The 23278-nt window shown below is 37.9% G+C and overlaps 1 protein-coding gene and 1 non-coding gene across 4 annotated transcripts in view; one reads left to right on the top strand and one right to left on the bottom strand.

Annotated features, from left to right (window-relative positions):
• The window catches only part of PRDM5 (PR/SET domain 5), a 223117-nt gene that overhangs the window by 108409 nt on the left and 91430 nt on the right, over positions 1–23278 (bottom strand). For 2 of the 3 annotated variants that reach the window (XR_012331893.1, XM_019928070.3), the window contains exons 4-10: positions 15901–16075; positions 13338–13512; positions 12078–12170; positions 11696–11817; positions 7764–7843; positions 3361–3445; positions 1957–2114 (exon numbers count right to left, since the gene is read on the bottom strand). Coding sequence is in view for 2 of the 3 variants with exons in the window: in XM_019928070.3 (XP_019783629.1) it covers positions 1957–2114; positions 3361–3445; positions 7764–7843; positions 11696–11817; positions 12078–12170; positions 13338–13512; positions 15901–16075 (888 nt within the window). In the remaining variant the exon portion in view is untranslated. The remainder of the gene's footprint in view (positions 1–1956; positions 2115–3360; positions 3446–7763; positions 7844–11695; positions 11818–12077; positions 12171–13337; positions 13513–15900; positions 16076–23278) is intronic. The other variant, XM_019928071.3, reaches the window with a different exon arrangement.
• Positions 6169–6275, top strand: LOC117312526 (U6 spliceosomal RNA). The gene has a single exon (XR_004526850.1). It is a non-coding gene; the product is annotated as a U6 spliceosomal RNA (small nuclear RNA).

Here is a 23278-nt window from a genome sequence, read left to right as displayed (position 1 = left end):
GCAAGAGGGTTCCAGAGACTTAGCAGGAAACTAGCCAGATAATTTTTTATAGGCATGTAATTCCAGTGCAGCAGTAATGAATGTGGTCCTGCCTCTGAACATATAATGCCTGAGTTAAACATAAGGGCGGTCAGCAAGAAATTAGGCAGAGATGATTTGGTACACCATCAATCAATCCTGTTTACTCTTTCGTAAATCTGCCTTTTCTTTTCTTTTTAGACTGAAGCTGAAACTGATACCGTAACTTCTTAAATGATTTAAAGAGATAAAATGATGTGTTTGTAAAGTCCCAATAAATACTGAAATAATTATAATTCCAATGGAATATTGCAAATAAAAAGGTAACAAGTTATTTGAAAATGCATTATTTATACGTTGTTTAATAGCATCCTACAATATACCAAAATCAATAAGCAAATATGTATCACATCACAAATTTAAACATACACTTCTAAGACAATGAATATCTTTGCACACATTTTCTGAATTCAATTCAAACATTATTTATTACCTACACAAAGTAGATTAGATAAAACTTTCTTTTTTTTTTTTTTTTTTTTTTTTTTTTTTTGCGGTACGCGGGCCTCTCACTGTTGTGGCCTCTCCCCTTGCGGAGCACAGGCTCCGGACGCCCAGGACCAGCGGCCATGGCTCACGGGCCCAGCCACTCTGTGGCATGTGGGATCTTCCCAGACTGGGGCACGAACCCGCGTCCCTGCATCGGCAGGTGGACTCTCAACCACTGCACCACCAGGGAAGCCCAAAACTAACTTTCTGATACAAGAACTTGAGTAAAGTGTAGGAAATGCAAACAAAAATCAATAGACGAAACTAAGAGACTGTAACTTGAAGAGAGTCCTGCTAGAAAGGAGGGACGGGAAAAGTTAGAGAGGTCATGCTGAGTTGTTTTTGATATGTCTCATGCAGAAAATAGGAGGATACAAAGCTGGAAAAGGAAGCTGAGGTCATGGTGAAGAGAACTCCGAGTGACAGGGTAAAGCATCATATGTTAATAGGTGCTGGAAATCTACTTATAATATTAGAGTACAAGAGTGATAGAGTTGTGCTTTGGGATGATTTATCTAGTCAGCTGAATAAGTGGGAAGTGATAAGTAACAAGAAGCTGATGAGATGAGTATTAAAGTGATGAAGATGAGCCATGATCGGGATGTGGAAATGGTAAAGCAATGGATGATTGTGATGGTGATAAGGCAACGTAGAGGGTACAATCTTTAAGAATTAGCTTCTAATTCTAAAAAGGGGCTAATATTACAGAAAGAGACAGGGGTAATTAGATGCTTTTGTCCTTAACAGAAACTTCCAAAAGTGAAGTTATCTGGAGCGTGCTAAATTCTTTAGGTCAAAAGGTGCCCAGTTATGTATCACACGAGCTGTGGCAAATGTGTGTCTGAGAGCTGGGATTAACAAAATAAATCACTTGGAAATCATCAGTACAGAGTTTGTACCAGAATTCATGGATATAGCGGACACTGAGAACATAGAAGAGGCCTACAGTCAAAGCAGCCGGGATAACCCCCTGGGGGAGGGTTCAGAGAACAAAGAAGCGCTCAGAGAAACTGGCAGAAGACCTAGCAGAGTCACTAAAATGGCGCGATAGATGAAGAGGATTTCCAAAAGGTAACAAGAGCAAGAGTGTCAAACTTTATAGAAAGAAAGAAGAGAAGACTTTGCAGTTACTGCAATGCTGGAAAACACTGGATGACACTCTGCTTGTGAGGAGAACAGTGTCAGTAGAGAATACAGATAGGAAACAAGGCCACAGGGGTTACGGCCTGAGTGAGTGGTTAGAAAACAGAAGCAAGATCTTCTCCAATTATTTCATATGTACAGCATGACTCGGATATCCAAAAACTTCTTTGAAGGTAAACAATTGGTAATTATATCAGGAAATCAGCAAAAATACATATGTTTATAACAATATTAATAAGCTTTTACCTTCTTGTGATTCTTGTAAACATTTCTGTGGGCAAATCCCTTTCCACAAAGCTTGCATTTGTAAGGTTTATCTTCACTGTGTATTACTTTGTGAGCACCCACTTGATCGAGCCTCTTGAAAGATTTATTACAAATCTCACAATTATAGGGTCGTTTTTCTGTGAAAAATGAGTGGAGACAATCTCATATCTACATAAAGGTAAAGGATAAAAAAGAAAACAGCCTTACCTTGTATTACTTCTTATGGATAAGTCAACTAAAACATGATCCAAACAACTGAAACCATCTATTACCCAATCCATCTGTTAGATAGGTGAGCCTATTCACAAAAGAAACATCAGTTTGTTCTTTTATTGATCTATTTGCAAGCTAAATGTATAAAGTAGCTTAGATATAAAGATGAAGTTTCAATTCAAGGAAGAAATCCTACTTCTAGATGAAAAATCTGCTGATCGGTATGAGTTCAAGCCAGGGTCACAACTCCGAATGCAAAGGGTGAGTGGCCTGACAGTGATGAAGGTAAAGGACAGACCTGCCTCCTGCTGAGCCAGCAGACCCCACACAGGCCGAGCTTCCAATTCTCAGCAGAAACTACACATTTAGGTTGCTGGGTAAAATCCACATTTATACAATATTCATGTAATGCTGACAACTTTTTCAAACAAAGCGTATCTGAAGGCCACCAGATCTTCTATTTTCGATCCACCATTTTTGATCTTCCATTTTCATTTGCCAAAATATCTATATCTGTCTCCAAATGAAGTAGCTATTCAAGAACATTCTGACTTAAATGGTCTCAAAGTACAGACATTCTAAACTCTAGAAAAGAGACTTCATAAAGCTATAAAGTTATTTTCAGAGCTGAATTTTTCTAAGTCTGTGTAACTGACCTGTTACTCAAACTTGCTTAAAATGAAACTATAGCTTTAAAAACTTACATTCTCAAAATGTATTTATAAATTTCTCACTAACATTTATTAGTTCCTTAGTTAGAATGTGAAAACATCTAGAAATGTCAGAACTATAATTGTTGAGTCGCTCCTAAATATGAGACACTCTGCTAGCGTGGTACGTAGATGACTTCGTTTAACCTGAACAGCAATTTTGAAAGGTAGGATATCTTTTCACAGATGAAGAATATAGAAACAGAGGCTCAAGGAGGATTAGGTAACAAATTAAATGGTGAGTTTGAAGATCTTCAATTTCATTTAGTCCAACCACATATGCTTCAGAAACAAACTGAGGTCGAGAAGCTAAGTAACTTGTTCAAAATCACATGGCCGGTCAATGGCCAACCTGGAACTAATAACCAGGTCTCCTGATTACCACTCTCAGAGCTCCTGAAAATGACGAGGTGAATCTTTTGTAGAGATTTCAATACAAATGGAAAAATATGTATTTTACCTGAGTGGGTGATCATATGACGTTTTAGCTGATTAGCTGAAATGAATTTCTTCATACATTCTTGACAATCAAATACCTCATGAATCTGCAAAACGTTAAATTGACAGTTAAGTCAACTATCAAAGCCAAAAACTGTACAGAGCTCAAGTAAAAGTATAAACATGTGGACAGTTGCTACTGCAATATCCAAACTATATATTATAATTCAGCCCTAATTTGTTCACACTATCCTACATAAATTGAAAATACAATGAACATGTTACCTAGTAGAAACATATTATTAAAAAAATGTAAGACTGCACATTATTTAAATATGTAAAACAGCTGACCTATTTTTAAAGTGCATAATAAATTTACACTCTCTGTAAAAAATTACACCTAGTATATATTAAGTCTCTGTTATGCACAAATTTAGACTTGGAAATACGTAACTTGCCAGTAAAAATATCCCCTTTACAGTAGTCAACACTCCTTTAAACTTAAATATATGTAGTACAGAACAACACATTAATTAATGTTAGAGACAAGGAGATACATGATTGTGAAAAGCATTTAGCTCACTGCAAAACTCTCACAGGATAGGATGACCACAATAAAAAACTTTATTAGTTTTATTTTTAAAAAATTATAATAAGGGGGAGGAGCATAACTTTAGCAAACAACTGGCTAAATATTACAGTTTAATATTAAATTTAGTTCTTTCCCTCCCAGAGACTTAATCAGAGAAATTGAATAGGCGGTATGAAAAGCAGAAGCTTAGTTTATTACCAGTAACAATGTACAAAGTTCTAAGAGGAATGTGTTGCAAGAAGCCTTATATTAGAAATGTTGATCACTCCAATGAATAAGAGCATCATACCATTTTGCTGAAGATTCAAAAATGGTTTTGATGAGGTCCTGTTTTTGTTTCAACCTCATTAAAGGTAGTGCTCACAAAACTAAACCCCAGACAAGCAAAGGTCCTTCTGCAGGAAGCCAAGATACTGTGGTGATCCTTGCAGGATATCTAGCGCCACTACAGAGTGAAAGCCAAGGCAGAAGACCCTGAACTGGTACAGCAATGAGTAAAGAGTGGAGGACTGGTAAACGGCTCCCCTGACCTAAGTGACCGCAGAGGAACTCAAGGCAGGAATGGTGAAAAGATGTCACCAGGAAGGAAAACGGAAGCTGGGGCAAGGCTCACAGATCCCTGGTCTGCAGTCTGTGCCTTAAGCCTATGTCCAGCCACATGACAGGTCTGAGGAAGGCAAGTACCACATAGTACAGCAGGAAAACTTTCAGCCTAAGAAATTTTAAAGGCAACATCTTCAATCATCAAAGACCCTCACAGCAATTATATGAGGTGTAATGTTTATTTAAAGATAATAAGAACAGATTTATATTCTTAAACTCTGTTTCTGTAACATATATCTTTTATAATAAGCTACTCTAAAAAATGATGATGTGCCTTCTGAGACATACATAAATGAAAACATATTTATTTTCATTTTTAATGTTAAATTTTAATTAGTATATACAAATTTTAAATTATCCATATGAAAGTGGCAGCTGTTAAATAAATTACTGCAAAATATATTTGTTCACTTAACTCTCATGGCTTCTGAAACATGAAACATTTTTATTTATTTATTTATTTTTTTTGCGGTACGCAGGCCTCTCACTGTTGTGGCCTATCCCGTTGTGGAGCACAGGCTCCGGACGCGCAGGCTCAGCGGCCATGGCTCACGGGCCCAGCTGCTCCGCGGCATGTGGGATCTTCCCCGACCGGGGCACGAAGCCGTGTCCCCTGCATCGGCAGGCGGACTCTCAACCACTGCGCCACCAGGGAAGCCCCATGAAACATTTTTAAAGGTTGAATTGAATTGATATTATCAAAATTATAAAAAAGAATATTTACTGCACATGAAAGCATTTTTGTATTGACTATCTTATAGTGGAAAATTCAATCCAAAGCTATTCTCAAAACTCCTAAAAAAGTTTTAATAGAACAATCAGATTTAAAGTGAAAATGACACTAATTAATGCCTAATGCTAAGTAAAGCACCTTTTGTAAAATGTCCAGCTTATTAAATTGACATAGATGGTAATAACTTATCATTTGAAGTCCCAAATTAAATAATTTTCAGGAGGATCATAATATATCTTATTGTAATATAGGGCAGTACACAGTAATGTAAGACACTGTTCTAGACTATAAAATAAATTTGACCTATTCATACAGCACCGTCTACTGGCAAGGTGAAATACTACAACCAAACTCTATTAGACATTAGACATACCCAACTATACGAACAGTCAAAAATGGAGTCAGTAAAAGCTGCCTGTGGCTTCAGAAAGGCTGAGTCAGAGGAGTTATGCTGTAATGAAGAGCTGCACTGAGCTACTAAGTTATTAACATTTGCAGAAACAGAATGGCTGTATTCCACCACCACCAGGTAGGATTTACATCTACCAAGATATTCCCTGGGGGAAAAGTTCTTATGTTATGAAGAAAATAAATGGAAAAGAGAACACTTTTCAGAAATATGCCCCACTACCAACTTTGTTGAAATAGTCTATTTGGGAAAATCTGAAATTTGGTAAGATATCTTAAATTTCAACTTCTTAAGATCAGGGAAGGAAATCAAAGAATTATAAAAGTATGAGGATTTTTTTTTTAATGTTTATTCAACTGGATTTAATCTTTTTGTCTCAGACTAGGTTCTGCTTCAGAAATCTTAAGGGTGATGAGAAGGGAGGAAGAGACACGTAAAGCAGCAGCATCTGGACTGGAGTTCTGTGCAAAACTTCCCTTAAAAGGTAGCTTCAGTGCTTGCTTCAGCAGCACGTGCACTAAATTTGGGATGATACAGAGAAGATTAGCACGGTCCCTGAACAGGAATTATATGCAAGTTCTTGAAGTACTCCATATTTTTAAACAATCTGATAAAATAACCACATGGAAACTGAAAAGAAAAAAAAAGTAGTTTCATGGCACTTAAGAGAAGTAATTAAAAGACACTGATCAGTTCAAAAGTCACACTTCATAAATGAGAGAACACAGGCCCAGTGTTACATGGGGGGTTAGGGACAGAAGAAGGGGACATCCACTGTCTTCACTCCTGTCCAGTGCTGTTGCATTATTTCTCCCTAAGGATCATAATCATTCAACATGTAGGATATAACCTTAGACATCTTAACAATTCAACTGTCTTACATGTTACAGGTTAAATCAACAGCACATGCTTGGAGCTACAGCATTGAATATCATATGAGTTTTAAGGCCTGTCAAGTTATTTTGGAATACAGACACACACAAAGAGACAAAATTCAACTTACAAACCATAACAAAAGTAAAATTTTACTTTCACTAGTATCATCTCCTCTCTTCATTAGTATTAAATGACTAAAAGACAATATTATATGCTCCTAGATATTCTGAAAAAATAATATATGAACTCAGGAAATAATCATTTATATCTTTGTTATTATAATATAACATAAAATATATTTTTGGACTCTGCCATGATATGAACAAAATCTAAATTTTAATTTAATTCTATTCTGTCGAAAATTCTATTACCTAGTGCTAATGTTGTTAGGGTTAATAACTGTCATTTACTTTTCAGGATAACTTTCACATTAAGATAGCAACTTAGTAAGTTTAATGCTTATTGCAAAATGTATTAAATTTATTTTCTCCTAACACAGTTGGCCCTTGAGCAACACGGGGGTTTGGGGGTTGGACCCACTGCACCCCACTCCCACCCCCCAACCTCTCCCTGCAGTGAAAAAATCGTGTAACTTTACAGCGGGCCCTCCGCATCTGCATAGTCAACCAACCCCTGATCGTGTAGTACTGGAGTATGTGTTTACTGGAAAAATCTGCTAAAAGTGGACCAGCACAGTTCAAACCTCTGTTGTTCAAGGGTCAACGGCATAACCGTTTCTGCTAACAACACTCTGACATTCTTCTACATTATTTTTAGCTCTTCAAAATAATAGAGCTCTTTGTCTTCGTTTTGCCACACTTAACTATAATATGCATCCATTTTAAGCTAAATGTCACTGCAGAGCATATCATAAATACACAAAAATATATGGTTTCCTCAAATATATAGTATTTCCTGAGCAAACAGCAACTGGGAAAGCTTGAAACCAGTACGAGGTGTCAGTCAGACACAATACCGTTTTGGAGAAATATTTCTAGTAATTCTGAACAACAATAAACAACTCAAAGTATTCTTTTGCGAGAGTTCACTCTTCTGCATATCAGTCTTGCATTTTAGAATATGTTAGTAGTTAAACTAATGACAAAACTCTGTCTTTACCATATAAAAATCAGCTAAAAATTTTCATGGCCGACACTATAAATGACTAAAAGATCTTACACTATGATGAGCATTAGTCTTTATCTTACTGACCTTCCTATGTTCCTGCAGGCTTGATGCTGAAGAACACTTTTTATTGCACACTGAACATATGAGTTTTTTCTTAGGATCCCCTAAACAAAAACAACAAACAAAATAAAATAAAATACCACCATGATTTATATGAGAATATTAAGAGGAGTATTAGATACAGAGTTTCTAGGTGATTTATAATTTCTAAACAGGTATTTCATCTTCTTAACTTACAACTCCAAAATTTTCAGTGTTGCAGATATATCCATTAAACTCAGAAAAAGAAGAGGCTACATTTTAAACGCTTTCAAAATCTGAGAAATATTCAGCTTGGTATACCACTTTCTACATATATAAAATGGGCCTTTCACCTTTCCACGTTCTAATTTAGTATTAAAAGAGAAAAGCACACTTCCGTGAAAAATTAAAATTAATCAAATGTGTACATAAAAGAAAACCTGTATTTATTAACTCATAAGTTGATTTTGCTACTTGCTTTAAATTTTAACAGAATATTTGATTTAATCAGCTGGATTTTTAAAAATGGAATTCAGAGATTATTCTTTTCAGCACTAGACTTGATCAGCCTGCAAGATCTGAGAGTATATGATTTATCATATTAATGTTAAAAACCAGAATAAGGTAAAATCAAGAACAATGAAACATTATATTGGCATTCATATTATTTTACAAATCAAAACAAAGCTCAGTTTTGTCTTCTTATAGAGTGATTATAATTATAGTAGACCATTTCAAATTTCAAATTTCACAGTGGTTATAAAAAACAAAAGACTCAACAAAACAAGATTTTCAAATACGATATAATAGCAATATCATCTGCACGATCATAAGTAACCACAGAATGGTTTTTCAATTTTTAATTGATTGACTACAAATACTCAAAAAGTAAACAAATAATAAAAGGAACCACCATGCAGCCACTGCCTGGCCCCCAAAATGACTAATCCATGGCTATTCCTGCCAAAACCTCAACCTCATCCACGACCTCACTCCTCTATTTTCTTGAAAGAAATCTAAAATCAGTAGAAAACACGATTACAAAATGACTTGATTAAAAGACTGCGTTTACGAGACAGCAACACTTTCAGAAAAAGGAAGAGATTAATTTTTGTCTTATCATTCAAAATACGGATTTCATATAATGCACTATTTTTAGCATGCCAAACAGTACAGCCAAGAAAAATTTTCTTGGTGATTGACAAGTAATATGGCTACTAAAGGAGAAAATTCTCCCGAGGAAAATGAATATCCGACAGCATGCATTTGGTCATCAACTCTCCATCCATATCTATTATACATGAGGGGCCACTGAGAAAGAATATTCCCTCTTTTCCAGCTTGCACCAGCGGGTATGTCCCTCCTTCAACCCACAATCCTTTATTTCCCTAGCTTATCCCTCAACTCAGCTGCTCTCTGAGACTAGACCTTATTCTTTCCCAGAAGGTAGGTCAGGCTTGAGGGAGAGAAGAGAAAGAGAAGTGACATTTCCACAACCACCTGTTTCACCTTATCCCAATACTCCTGCCATGGCTCCTCCAGCTAGAATCACAGGCAATACACCAAACCCCCATCCCTACTCTCCAATCTCTTCTCTCCTCCTATAGCTTCTATTCTTCATCCTAGGACTGGAATCCTAGTTCCTCAGAGAAGAAACATGGGAAAAGTTTATGACTGTTTGCCTGAGAATGTAGATAAATGTTATTTCCCATATATACAAAATCTCTATGTCAGCATCCGCAGAATCGAAATCAAAAGAGAAAGATGGTTAAGGTGAATTAAGGAAGTTAGACCCTTCACTGTTTCCTCTTGAGTAACTGGGAAGGTCACCCTACAAGCTTCCCCAGGTTCAAGGACAAGAGCATCTACAAAGCCACTGCTAGACTTTATACCATTTTAGTTTTACTATATTCAGGTTAAGTCTGACATTTGACTTTCTGATTCAGCTTTCAAAAAGAGTCAGGAACACATTACTTACAAAGGTAGGAGATGCACTGAAAATTAATACAACTGTACTGAATACGCAGTCACTTAAGTACTGCGAGTTTCAGCACTATGTGGGTTAAGTGTGCTTCTAGGAGCTAGTCTGAGAACCTACCCACCGTATGTTACAGTTTCTATGGAAAAATGTGATCCATATTTAAAAATTCAGCTACTCTCTTCTCAGCATCTTCAATTCATATCATCTAATGAGGAACATTTGTCATCATCGGTGGTAAAAGCTGCAAGATCTTCTCTTTCCTTGAATACCTTTGTCCTTCTACAGTAAAGTGTTCTACGACCATGCGTATGAACACTGCTTTTTTCGCTATTCTGAATATGGAATATTCTTTCCCCCAATGTCTGTGTAGCTGACAGATGCAAGGGAAGAAGCCAGAGAGGGGCTGTGAATGACCGATTGAGCACCAATTCCAGCAAAAAGTATGCATGGTGGCCTCTGGCTGAAATACAGCAAGTTTCGTATTTTATGTGATCCACAACACAGAAAAATAAAAGACTTCCTTTTACGTTATTTCCTACAAAATCACCGTAAGTTTTCAGAACCAGTAATATTTTAATATCCAAGACCAACTACAAGAAGCCTCAGAGAAATTACGCTTCCAGCACAGTCTGAAGACCACATGCCCAATAACAAGAATGCAAGTTTCCAGAGTTTCAGCGTGCATCTGTTTTTTTACTTAGTTCAGCAAAGTTAACTTTAACAATGACATGAAAGGTTTGTTATAATACATTGCAGACAAAGATGGAGAAAATTAAGAACAGCATTTTAAACATAACAGCTTTAAAAAAACAAAAACTAGGAAGAGACAGGTCTATCAAAAAGTTATGATTGCCTTTTGCAAAGACAGGAAAGGCCCAAGTAGAAAGAATTCAGAAAAATGTCATCTTCTCTATATCCTTCAAAAGGAAAGAAAGAAATCAGAAGACTGTGAAGTCCAAGTGATGTGCACCATTCTGAAGCCACATTTCACAAGCCCATACCTTCAGCCACCCTGAGCTTTCAAATATGGCTTGTACTGAGCGTGCAGCCCAAACTGGTGGTGCGAAGTTGTAACTAGCATTAAAAGAGACACTTTTTGGACAATGAACAAGTATAGGAAAAAGAAACCGAGTACCGGTTATTCTTTTCTCCTGAATGTGAGAATAAACAGGATAGGAGAAAAGAAATAACACTTTCCTCATTTGCAGAAAGACATTTCCACCCAGAAGCCAACGGCTAAAGTAAACACATGAGAAAAATGTAAGTATAGAAGGATAAGAGGAGTGCCATGAACCTCAGCCTCCTTTAAGGAAAAGACACTGAAGAAATAAAACATTAACTCTGACAATAATCATCTGTTCTATTTAGTGCAACAGATTCAATCCCTAAAGTCAAAATACATTTACCATGTGCGAAGCAGATGAAATCTAAGTGACAAATTTTCTATTTGTCTTATTGTTTAGCTAGCCATTAGAAGGAATTCAAATAGTATCTACTTTATAAATCCAAATATATTCAATTAGCATGTCAAAATGTAGCCAGTAATTTTCTCCAATATAGAAGAAATATAAGGATTTTTAAAAATATTAAGGCAGAAGGGCATCACTTAACAGTTTTAAAATATATCTACTAAAAGAGAAATTTCACATGCTAAAATATTAAAATTATTATTTAAAACATTAATTCTTAATGCACCTGGCTACCAAGCACAACTAGATTCTAGCTTAGGTTTCCAGTTATGATTAATTCAGAGATAGGAAAAATGACGAATATTGCTGAAATCAAAAAGAAATAGTGCTCAGTAGAAGAAAAAAATTCCATTTCCAGAGCTCTACATCTGTGTGAAATACAATGGAAAAGCAAGCTCTCTCCTCAAGAGTGAGAATTAAAAACAGATCGCTGTGGCCTGGGGAGAGGAAGCCCCTTTAAAAACAACCCTCTGATGAGTTCTCACCGGCGTGGATGTTTTCCTGGTGTCTTCTCAGGGCATCCTTGCTCTTCAGTCTCTTTCCACAGCTGTCAGCCTTACACACAAACCTGGCATCTCCCCGGCAAGTCTCCTGGTGCTGCTCAAAACTACAAGACAACCAGGAATGGGAAACAGGGAGAAGAAATGGTGAAGACACCTACAAACTTCTAACATCCAGGCTGGCTTCTGTAATGCATGCTCCCCAGTAGAGCTTCAGGGTCATTACAAGTGTTACCTAGGCAGGTAGGAAGGAAAGCACTGAAATTCTGCAGCCATATGATACTAAATCACTAAGAAGCATGAAAGCATGCATGCCTACGATGACCCGCAACTATATAACAGCCATCTGATAACTCAGATACAAAACCTTGACGCTGAACTGAAGGAAGAATTGCAAACAGAGCACTGAAAACTTCGTGAAGAATCCTTCAGACTGCTTTTCGCTGAGCACTGAAGAACACTGAGGGGAAATGGACAAAAAACAAAAACTGGAAGTCTAAGACAAAGACTTATGAAAATATCTCTACTTTGAATGAAGTCACATTCATGATCTCTCCTTTCATTCTGCCTTTTGCCCTTTAAACTGTTAAGTAGCACCTGCAGTTGAACTATAAGACTCAGCTCAGCAAAAGTATGTTTGGTGTAGAATATGTAATACTAAATTGAATAAAAGCTGACTAGAATGCAGTTTTAAAATCTATTCATTAAAAACTATATAGCCCTTGCTTGGTTTTTTTAAAGAGTGTATAAGAGAATTTCCAAGTTTTAAGTTTAAGTTTTGAACCGAAATTTTTCACCTCAAATTTCATAAGCAAAAGTGGATGCATATATGAAAACTGTCTTAATATGAAATACAGCATGTTTCAGAATTTTACTTTAATGAATTAAAAAATGAAACATTAAACCTATGTTAAAGATTTCTTGCTCATATGCAAGGTGACATTCTGTTAAAAATAAGTTTATAAATATATGTATCCACTTTCTCATTTTTAATAATTCACGATACTGTACAATACTTAAGTAAAAGGATAACTTAATATGCTGTTAATATATTTAAAATAATAAAGGGTGCAGAGCAATGACTGGGACCATTTAATTCATTTCATCATCATATCTTGTACATATTCATCTTTAAATTATTTCTCCAACATCGCTAGGAAATAAACAGTGCTTCCCAAAATGGTCCTGTATTCTTCATACTCTGAACTCTCTCCATTTCTTAAACTATTTTTCTTTTTTTTTTTTTTTTTTTACAGATTTCAGAGGGAATATCGAATGCAGACCGCTGAAACTTGATCTGCCACCTCAAAGCACTAGCTAAATTATGCATATCAGATTTCAAATTAGTACATCAATGAGCTTAATATTTAATGGCAAGTTATTAAATGGACAAAGATTGATTAGCATAAACAATGTTTACTTGTTAAACTTCATAATCAGAATGTTTCAAAAACCAATGTACTATATATAGTAAGAGAAGTTTATGACAGTGACGATAGAGAATGCTTAATTTCTACACACACACCATCACACACGCACACAGGTTAGAAACTATAAGACAAACGGAATGAAACAGTTAAACAACGTGTCAGCTTATAATTTTAGATATACTCTTGAATGTACGCACTGTCTTTGCAAAGCCTGTTTAACTGGGAATTTCTTCCCACAGCTCTTGCACTTAAATTCTTTCTCCTCTGTGGGTTTCTGGTGCAATGTCTGAAGATGCTCAGCAAGAATTTCCTCACTGGTAAAACTCGATTCACACTGGGGACAGGCATAGTCCTCTTTACAGCCAAAGCGACCTGCGAAGAGCCAAGAACTGCTCAGTTTTGCCCTCATTTTAAAATCAAAATTAATTGTGCTTAATGGTACCAGATTAGTAAATTTTTATTATCTCTAGGAGTATGAATAGGTTGCCCATGAAAAATAATAGGAAGTGTTACTAGAACACATTATTTTTTAAATCATTTAACTTGTGTTTCACCAAATTAATACAAATCAAAATCAATGTTTAATTTACCCTGTAACATTAACTTTTCACATCAAAGAGTTATAACAAATGTTGAACTGCAACGGCAAAGTCTTCCCTGAAACGGGTTATCCTGAGTTCACTTTTAGCTGCAAAAAGAGAAAAACTCAACCAAGGGGAACTATGTTGAATTACCAAGGGGAATCTCACATATATAAGAAAAAAGGCCAAGGTCACAAAAACAGCACTCATTACAGTAGGCGGAGTGAGGCTCCACTGTCTCTCTGGCTGTCAGTCCTATATGGACTCTCATGGCTCTACCCAAATTTTTCAAAGTGTGCTTCTTAAATTACATATGTTTTCTGGTTATCAAATAAGATTAATTTTTTTAAGTTTTTTTTGGATGTGGACCATTTCTAAAGTCTTTATTGAATTTGTTACCATATTGCTTCTGTTTCACGTTTTAGTTTTTTGGCTGCGAAGCAGATGGGATCTTAGCTCCCCAACCAGGGATCGAACCCGCACCCCCTGTGCTGCAAGGAGAAGTCTTAACCACTGGACCACCAGGGAAGTCCCAAGGTTAGATTTAGATAAAATGCAGAAAATATGAAGAGAATAAAAATCACCAATAACCCCACCATGAAGAGACAACTGCTGTAATCTATTTCCATGCCTGAGTTGTCTTTTGTGCATTCATATTTCATGTGCAGTCTAAGAACCTTTATGATCATACTTTTTATGCAATTTCATGTATTGCTCTTTTTTCCATTTAATATTTTCTCAAGTCAAATTTTTTTTAAACTTAAGGTACCATAATTTACTTATTTAACCAAACTCTCCATTGTTTGACATTTGAGTGGATTCTTTGTTTCTTTTGATCACTGTTTGGTTGGTTTTGCTTCTGTTTTGGGAGGTTTTTGTTTGTTTGTTTTTTGGGTTTTATATTTTGCTTTGATAAACAAAACTGAATTCTAAACTGAAAATATCAACAATATAAGCACGTGATTCATATGTTCTAAGAATCTGTGTAAGTTTCTGTTGATTCTTCTTACAAAAGTAATAGAAATTGATATTTTGTTAACTAAATAAAGAAAAATCAGGGTAGTAATAAGTAGGAGACTTATTTTTAAGGTAAAATAGTGGACACAGTAATACCGTACCCTGGGGGCAACGCTGAAAATAAATACAAAAATAAAGAAAACATAGAATAGTACAGAAATAATTCCCATCACCCCAAATCTGACATTCCAAACAGCATAATGCATATTTGGAAAGACAAAACAGATAGCCTGTCCTCATCTTCCTTTTAAATACTCCAACTAAAATAAAGAAACAGAAGCATAATCTGGCAATACTGGGAATACTCATACTTTTTCAGCCAATGACATACAGTTAGAATAGAAAATTCATATAAAAGACATTAATACCACAGTAACTAAAGAAACCAGTGTCACTTCTGAAGTGGCTTTGTTAAGCAAAATGGAAAAATTCTCTATAGTAAGTATCAACCCTTTACAAAATGTGAACACCCTTAACACCATTCAAATTTCCCTCAAAGCCCATCAGGAGTAAAACACAACAAAACAGAAACAAGCCCTAATAACAACTGATTATTCCCTGGCAGATGACAAACAAGTGACATCTATCTCCTAGATTGCAGGGCTGATTTAAGCAAGTCTACCTATGGTCATCATACATTTTTGGTTACCCTACTAGAACAACCCAGCAATGCTGTAGGCCTCTATGATCAGAACAAAGAAAGATTTCCAGATGCTCCAGATTCTCAAAGGATCTTAAGAGTGAAGCCCAGGAATAATCCCACAGGGCCCAGCAGGACCCCTGCACTCACCTTTCCCCATGTGCAGATGAGAAAGTAAAGTCTCAGAGTTAGTGACTTGCCTGGTTATAACAGGCATGAATGGCAGACTCGGGGCTGGAGTACAAAAATCCTCATTACTGGCTACCCACCAGTGAGAGCAGTGAAAGCTGGGAGCTGCCGCTGACCTTGGCAGTCCTACAGGGCACGTCCATCACCCACCCCAGCCCATCATTCCCTTCCTGCTGGAAGAGAGGCACACAACTGAATATCCTCTGAGAGTTCTGACAAAAACTAACTTTATTTTGAGAACACCCTATTATATTGCAATTATAATCAAGCACAGTTCAAACTTTATTTCTCCTACAATTTTCATTCTCTCGGACCATCAATTAGAGGTAATACCTTTTCTGCCAGCTGTTGATTGTCCTTTAGAATTTTTACCTTCCTCTTCTTTGATCATTGTCATAATTTGCTGTTCTTCTTCATCGGCCTCCATGTCACTATCCAGGTAGCCAATCAGAAGCTCTGTATCTGTTTCTATATCTTCAATTGCCAAATAGAAAATGTTTTCTCCTTCCTGAGACAAAATTAAAAACATGTGCTGTTATATGACCAATATATCTCAATAATAAAAAAAGCTAAATCATTCATTTTTGATAGTAACTAAGAAATCATTTTTAAGATACACTGAGTATCATGGGCTCATGAAAAGTTACTGCTCCGTTTTTTCTATCTCCACTTGATCTGAACACTGAAAAAGGAAACTGACAATATTTAGTCACCTGGCAAATAAACTACAAATATATATTAAAGATAGTGATATTTATACCTACCAAATGAAATAAGGATAATTATTTAAATTTCTAAAAGTTAAATTTTGCATCATTAATTGGCTTTATGCAGTAACACCTTGTGGAGGTCCATAAATGCAGGAGAAAATAAATTTGTTAAGTAATGGTGTCATTTCTGAACCCAAACAGAGAGCAATGAGATATCAATGACTTAATTATGATTAATATAAAATGCAAAACTGAAAGAAGAAAACTTTCAAGTTATAACACAAACCAGAGGAACTGCAAATGAACCCTGAAAGAATTTCCAAAAAGCTGGACCGGGAATAGAAAAAACACTAGATACCTGGGAGGTTCAAAACATTGACTGGGTCATCACATGTACCTAAATCCCACTAAAATGACAGAAGAAAGAAGAAAGCAAGTTCCACCCTTAACATACCACCATTTTTTAGAAAATTCTAGAAGAAGAAATTAGCCAGGGTTGCTAACGCAGAAGAAATCTCAACCCATAACAGGCTGAGAAGAGGAATGCAGCAAAGAATAACCCAAGGAAACCCCAGAGAAACTTCATACTTGGAACCAACGATACAAAAAGCCCCTCTGGGGCTTCCCTGGTGGCGCAGTGATTGAGAGTCCGCCTGCCGATGCAGGGGACACGGGTTCGTGCCCCGGTCCGGGAAGATCCCACATGCCGCGGAGCGGCTGGGCCCGTGAGCCATGGCCACTGACCCTGCGCGTCCGGAGCCTGTGCTCCGCAACGGGAGAGGCCACAACAGTGAGAGGCCCGCATACCGAAGAAAAAAAAAAAGCCCCTCTAGGCCTGGGGCCAATTACCAGGGAAGCCAGAACTGGGGCTGCTTAGCCGGCAGTCCCCAGGAGAAACACCCTGAATTGATGTCTTTTACACAGCTGAGGATTTGTTCTGGGAGGGCTCCTAGCTTGGCTGCTGAGGATAAAGAGAAGCAAAGCATAACCTGAATTGCGGTGGGCAAGCGAGGGAAAGAAGAAGGACAAGAAGCTCCACCCAGGAGTGAAATCCAATAAAGCGAAGAACACAGAACAAAGCCTCCTCTCCTCTGCCAATACCATAGCACCTAGGTGAGGGAGGGGGAGACAGAGGAGGAGGAGAAACCTGTAATGAATGTATGCGTGTATATGTATGTATGTATACACAAGCAGAACCCCATGAAAAACTGGAAAATATGCATCAAACTGTTATAAAGTTATCATTTTGAGGCTGGGAGAAGTAGGAGTCTATATACTGTTTTAGTTTCTTCTTACAACAAAGATTACTTTGTAATTTAAAAATGCAATTTTAAAAACAATAAATATTAGAAAATTCCATGGATGAGGCAGAAATTATGATCACATTTATCAAATATTGTGTAAGGGGAGGACTGACTCAGAAGTTCAAAGCAATGAAGCACATTAACCATTAGCTGCAGTTGATTAAATGAAGTTCCTGTAATATATTACAGCATTCTTGGAAGTTCATGAATTTCATACCTCCAGAAACACAGAAAGTTATTTCTAATTAAGAACACAGTTAACTTCTACACAACTGTTACTTTTAATGCAACAAAAACAAACAAAAACTAATGTGGACACTCAGCAAAAGAAAGATTTCTTTTTCAATTAACTCAGAAGCGCACTTTCCAGGTTTTGGAAACTACTTGCTAAAAGAGTCACCAAAGCAACAAAGGGCTCACCTAATGAAGATTTCAGAAAATAATCATAAACCTTAGTGGTTATCTGATCAATATCCAAGAAAGTTAACTGAAATGTCTTTCCAGCATATTAGTCATTCATTTTATAATGAATGACCTTCATAGCACCAAGAGAAGATAATCATTTTTAATTGTGAAACATGATAGCATTAACTTAAACAGCAATCGTAAGACACAACATGCCTATTTAGGGGTTCCGTAATAAAAGAAAATTTTAACATACCAGTTAAAACTTCAATTTAACAAAAGTAATGGCTGCATTACAAGCTCCAAGGATCAAGTACATGTTCTATCTGTATGCCAAACATGTGATAAGAGGAATGTCATGACAGGTATTGCTCCAATCTATTTATTTAATGCAGATAGATATCTAGATATCTCTCTACATATAATTCCTACCACTACCCAGACCAAGAGCCTCTTCCTTTTCATTTGCCACCACAATAAAAGTATTGTAAGAAGTATCCTGTTAAATTGCTTCCTTACTGATTTAATCACTCAACAACCTTTCATTATATTATTCTCCTTCTTCAAAACCTCTGATTGTTAGAACCTACCAGATTTCTAATCCCTGGAGCGCTCTCAAACTCTCTGGGGTGATTTTCCCCACCTGTAGGTTCATCCCAGGCCCAATCTCCAGCCCTTTGGCAAGAAGGATTTAAACAGCGTTGACCTAACACTACGGGACTGAGCATCAACTCCCAGTGGTCATTAGGCTGGCCATGACCTCCAGCTTTGATAACTGTTTTAATATTCTGATCCTTAAATTTACTTCTCTTTATTTCAGCTATGGTTTCTGGTCATTGGGTTTGTGGCTTATTCCCCTGAACACAGTTCCTCCTAGCAGAGGCACTCCTTGCATTTACATTTTAGGGATTAAGCACCTGCCTGGGACTTTGCCTGGGGGCTGGGGTCCTGCTTATGGTTCCTGTCATGAGCTCTAGGTGACTTCGCTGAAAATTCAACTTTAATTGAAAGAAAGCTGTTCAACATCATGGTGTGTTCAGAAGCAAATATTCCTTAGTCCCTGGTTTTCACCGTATTGGTGATCCAGATACAACAGAGAGAGTGATTTTACAACTGTTATGCATCTCCTGCATTACTGTCCAGCATTATGAATTTTTTGTGTTCTTCAGTCTTGTTTCATTTTGCTTTATTTGTATAACGTCTTCAGCGAATTATGTCTACTATAAGCTGTTTGTAATATCAAAAACTTACAACAGCCTAAACATCCAACAAAATAAGTTGAAAAAGAATAAATGTCTAACAATTGGCTTTAAAAGATTTATCAAATGTCATTTGTATAGAAAAAAACATATATCAATGTGCCCCCCAAAGAAAAAGATATGAACAAAGGTGTCAACAGACTTTGTTTCTAAACAGAGGAAATTGTATTTTGCATAGTCTCCTGCTAGCCCACATGTTTCAATTTTTCTAGAGTTAACAAGTATTACTTTTGTAGTAAAAGGAAAAAGTAAATAATAAACAAACCGGGTTCCGTGACACCAGGAATTGGTACTAAGTAGTAACTAAGAGCTTTGGGATGGCCACGGTTCAAGTCTCCTTCTATGACTAATGAGCTGTGGAACTGAGCAAACAGCTTCATCTCTCAAACCACCAGTTTCCTCATCTATAAAATGGAGAAAATAATGCTGCCTATCTCATAGGCTCGTTGTGAGGATTCAAGGTGAGAATATTTGTAAAATCTAGCAAGGTGCCTGGCACAAGTTAAGTATTCATTAATGATAAGTACTGCTATCATTATTAGTATTACTATTAAACAAAACTTGAAAGTCAGTGATTAAAATATTTATTTTTCCAAATTTGTTTCCATTAGACTGTCACATAAGCTAAGCTGCTATGACGATGCTCAATTTCATTTGGCTGAAATGGTGTCAGCCAACATACAATTCAACTCCACGGCCTGCCTACCAGAGCTCTGAACTGCTCTGGATTTCTGACTGTCATGCTCTGTTCACTTGCTAACGTGCTAATGTTTTACTCTGGTTTGGACCTCAGGTACCAATTGCTCATCTGATCTATACTATACCTTAAGTGACCAACCATCTACTTTCCCTGAGGGGTTTCCATGACATGCGGTTTTCAGTGCTGAAACTGAGAGAGTCCTGGGCAGGCCAGGACAGTGAGTCACTCTAGCTACACCCATCATGCTCTCCAAAGCACACTCTAAGCTCTCCTTAAGATTTCCTGGGGCTTCCCTGGTGGCGCAGTGGTTGGGAATCCGCCTGCCAGTGCAGGGGACACAGGTTCCTGGTCTGGGAGGATCCCACATGCCGCGGAGCAACTGAGCCCGTGCACCACAACTACTGAAGCCTGTGGCGCCTAGAGTCTGTGCTCCGCGGCGGGGGAGGCCACTGCAATGAGAAGCCTGCAACAAAGAGTGGTCCCAACTCACCACAACTAGAAAAAGCCTGTGTGCAGCAACAAAGACCCAACGCAACCAAAACAAACAAACAAATAAATAAAAACAAACAAACAGATTTCCTGGGACTTCTCTGGCGTCCAGTGGTTAAAACTCCATGCTTCCACTGCAGGGGGCACGGGTTCAAACCCTGGTTGGGGAACTAAGATCCCACAGGGCACGTGGTGCAGCCAAAAAAAAAAAAAAAAAGATTTCCTGACAATAATATTTGCTGCTCCCCCCACAGTATCCAACAGCTCAGGATTCTCAATATGTGGTACCAGTCCTGTCCCAAATACGGCTCCAATGGCTTACCAATTGGTAATCTAAACCCATACTTCATCCTCTCATCCCCAACTATCCTTCGAGTTAACCTGCCTTCTGTTCTTCAGTCCAACTGGTACACCTCCTCTCAGAAAACACTGAACTCATTCCTCCTCAGTACAACTGCAAAGATGCCACCTGGCCTCCCGGCTACGACTTCTCAGCAGCGTCTGAGCCACAGCTCACGTTCACCCTCCATGAAACCTTTTCTAATCTACTAAATTCATGTAGGTTCCAGGAGTTCTTCAACTGGACACTTACCTGTAATTTATTTCTGTGGTTTTCATCATTTAATTCATGTGATCAACGACATTCATGTGTTCCTCTTGTCTCCCCAAACAAAGATGGTTTCCTCAAGGTAGTGAACAAGAATTGCCGTGTATCCCCACAGCACAAGCTATACTCATAAGAGTTGCTCAATATGTTACAAATATGCATAGTAAAAGAGAACACTAATATGCTTGTGTCTACAGAAGAAAAGCACTTGCTAGTAAAAAGTTCAGTGATATCTGCCTTCATTTACTTTTGGTGGGAGGCTATTACAGTAGTCCAGTCACGGACAGGGGTGACATGGGAGGATTATGGCAGGGAAACAGTGGCGATGGTGAGAAGTAATCAGATTCTGAGTATGATCTGAGAAGAAGCTGACAGCATTTCCTGACAGACTGTATATGGAGTGTGGGAGGAGGAGAAGGGTCAAGGAGGAGAACAAGGTGATGAAGTTTTCCCTCAAGAGTTCACAGATGTTACTCCGTTTAATAATAATTCTTCGTAAGGATTCAAACTAAAACACCAACGACACATTTTTGCTTTAAACATGTATCTTCTCTGTATGTATAAATGTATTTTCATGTGGTGCTTCATTCAGGGGCCTAAGAATATTAGTCAATTCAGCCGTTTTAAAGCTAATTACTATTCTTTCTTTCTTTCTTTTTTTTCTTTTGTGGCCATACCGCTCAGCCTGCGGGATCCTAGCTCCCAGACCAGGGATCGAACCCAGGCCCTCGGCAGTGAAAGCGCACAGTCCCAACCACTGGACCACCAGGGAATTCCCTAAAGTTAATTTCTATTCTTCGACAAGTCTGCAAAGTAAGAGTCATTCAAAATCCCCAATGGAAAAAAATTTATTTTAGATAATAAACTACTTGCAAAGCTCTTCCTCTGGACAGCCAATGCATTCTGATAACAAAAGCATAGAATTCTGATGTTTCTTAGGAAAGCTGAAAAAAATAGTGGTGGCTTGGATTTTATTAGTCATCACTGTGATAACATCACGTATTATGGAATTCAGATTTACATGCAAATTTACACACACAAAAACGTCTCTGAGAATTCTGAGTGTCAGAGTTTCCGAAACAAACTTATGTAATGAAGACAAACAAATCCAGAAAAAAGCAATAATCTGACTGGGATGATTCAACAGGAAAGTCAGAGGTAGTGCCATGTGGTACGGCCACTACAGAGCATTCTCTTGAGGCAGGGGGCTCCACCGAAGTTTGTATGCACTGAAAGAATCATTTCTGAATTCAGAAATTATAGGAGAATAGCCCTATGAACAGACGTATTCAACTGTCATGAATTTTGAATGTGTTAACTTAGTGTAAATAAAAATACTATCATCAGGGCTTCCCTGGTGGCGCAGTGGTTGAGAGTCCGCCTGCGGATGCGGGGGGTGCGGGTTCATGTCCTGGTCCGGGAAGATCCCACATGCCGCAGAGCGGCTGGGCCCGTGAGCCGTGGCCGCTGGGCCTGCGCGTCCGGAGCCTGCGCTCCGCAACAGGAGAGGCCATAACAGTGAGAGGCCCGAGTAAAAAAAAAAAAAAAAAAAAATACTATCATCAATACCAATATCTCATACCACACTAGGAACCTATTCTTCGCTTACCAGGGTACCTTAGCACACTGACTGGGAAGTTCCACCACAGGAATCAGTCCGTGGGCAAAGGAATCCCAGCCCCCGCTCCAGAGCAAGAACCCAGGCCTAGGGAGGAGGCCGAGGATAGTGGGATCTAGGAACTGATACTATTCTGCCACTCTCCGGCTATGCGGGCATCTCCCTTATCCCTGTGGGCCTCAACTTCCTCAACCATAAAGCAGAAAAAAATAACACCCCGTCAAAAGACAGCTTTGGCCTTCACTCTTGGGCTCTTTCCCCTTAGGCAAGTCTCCTATTATGTCTGGAAAATGACTGAGGTGAACTTTATTCTCTCATTCCTTCCAGAGATGGATTCAAGCACAAGTGAAATAAACTCATCTTCATGAGAACCGAGTTAATGAATATGAAGGGAAAAGTACGCCTACGTGCTGATGTGATCACGGCTTTTCCTCTCGGGCCTCACTCTACCGGAAGGAATGAAATGGAGAGACCCATTTAACTGGGCTGTCAAGGAAAAGCTGGAATATACAACCTTGTGAGGTCAGAGGGCCCCTCCTTGGAAATTACATCAGATAATGTAAGCCATCACTTGGTAAGATTTTGTCAATGTGACTGCTTCTGTACTGTGACCACAGTT

This window comes from Tursiops truncatus, chromosome 5 (assembly GCF_011762595.2).
Source record: "Tursiops truncatus isolate mTurTru1 chromosome 5, mTurTru1.mat.Y, whole genome shotgun sequence".
NCBI lineage: Eukaryota > Metazoa > Chordata > Mammalia > Artiodactyla > Delphinidae > Tursiops > Tursiops truncatus.
Note: the sequence above shows the minus strand (reverse complement) of the source record. Positions and strands in the feature narration are given on the sequence as shown.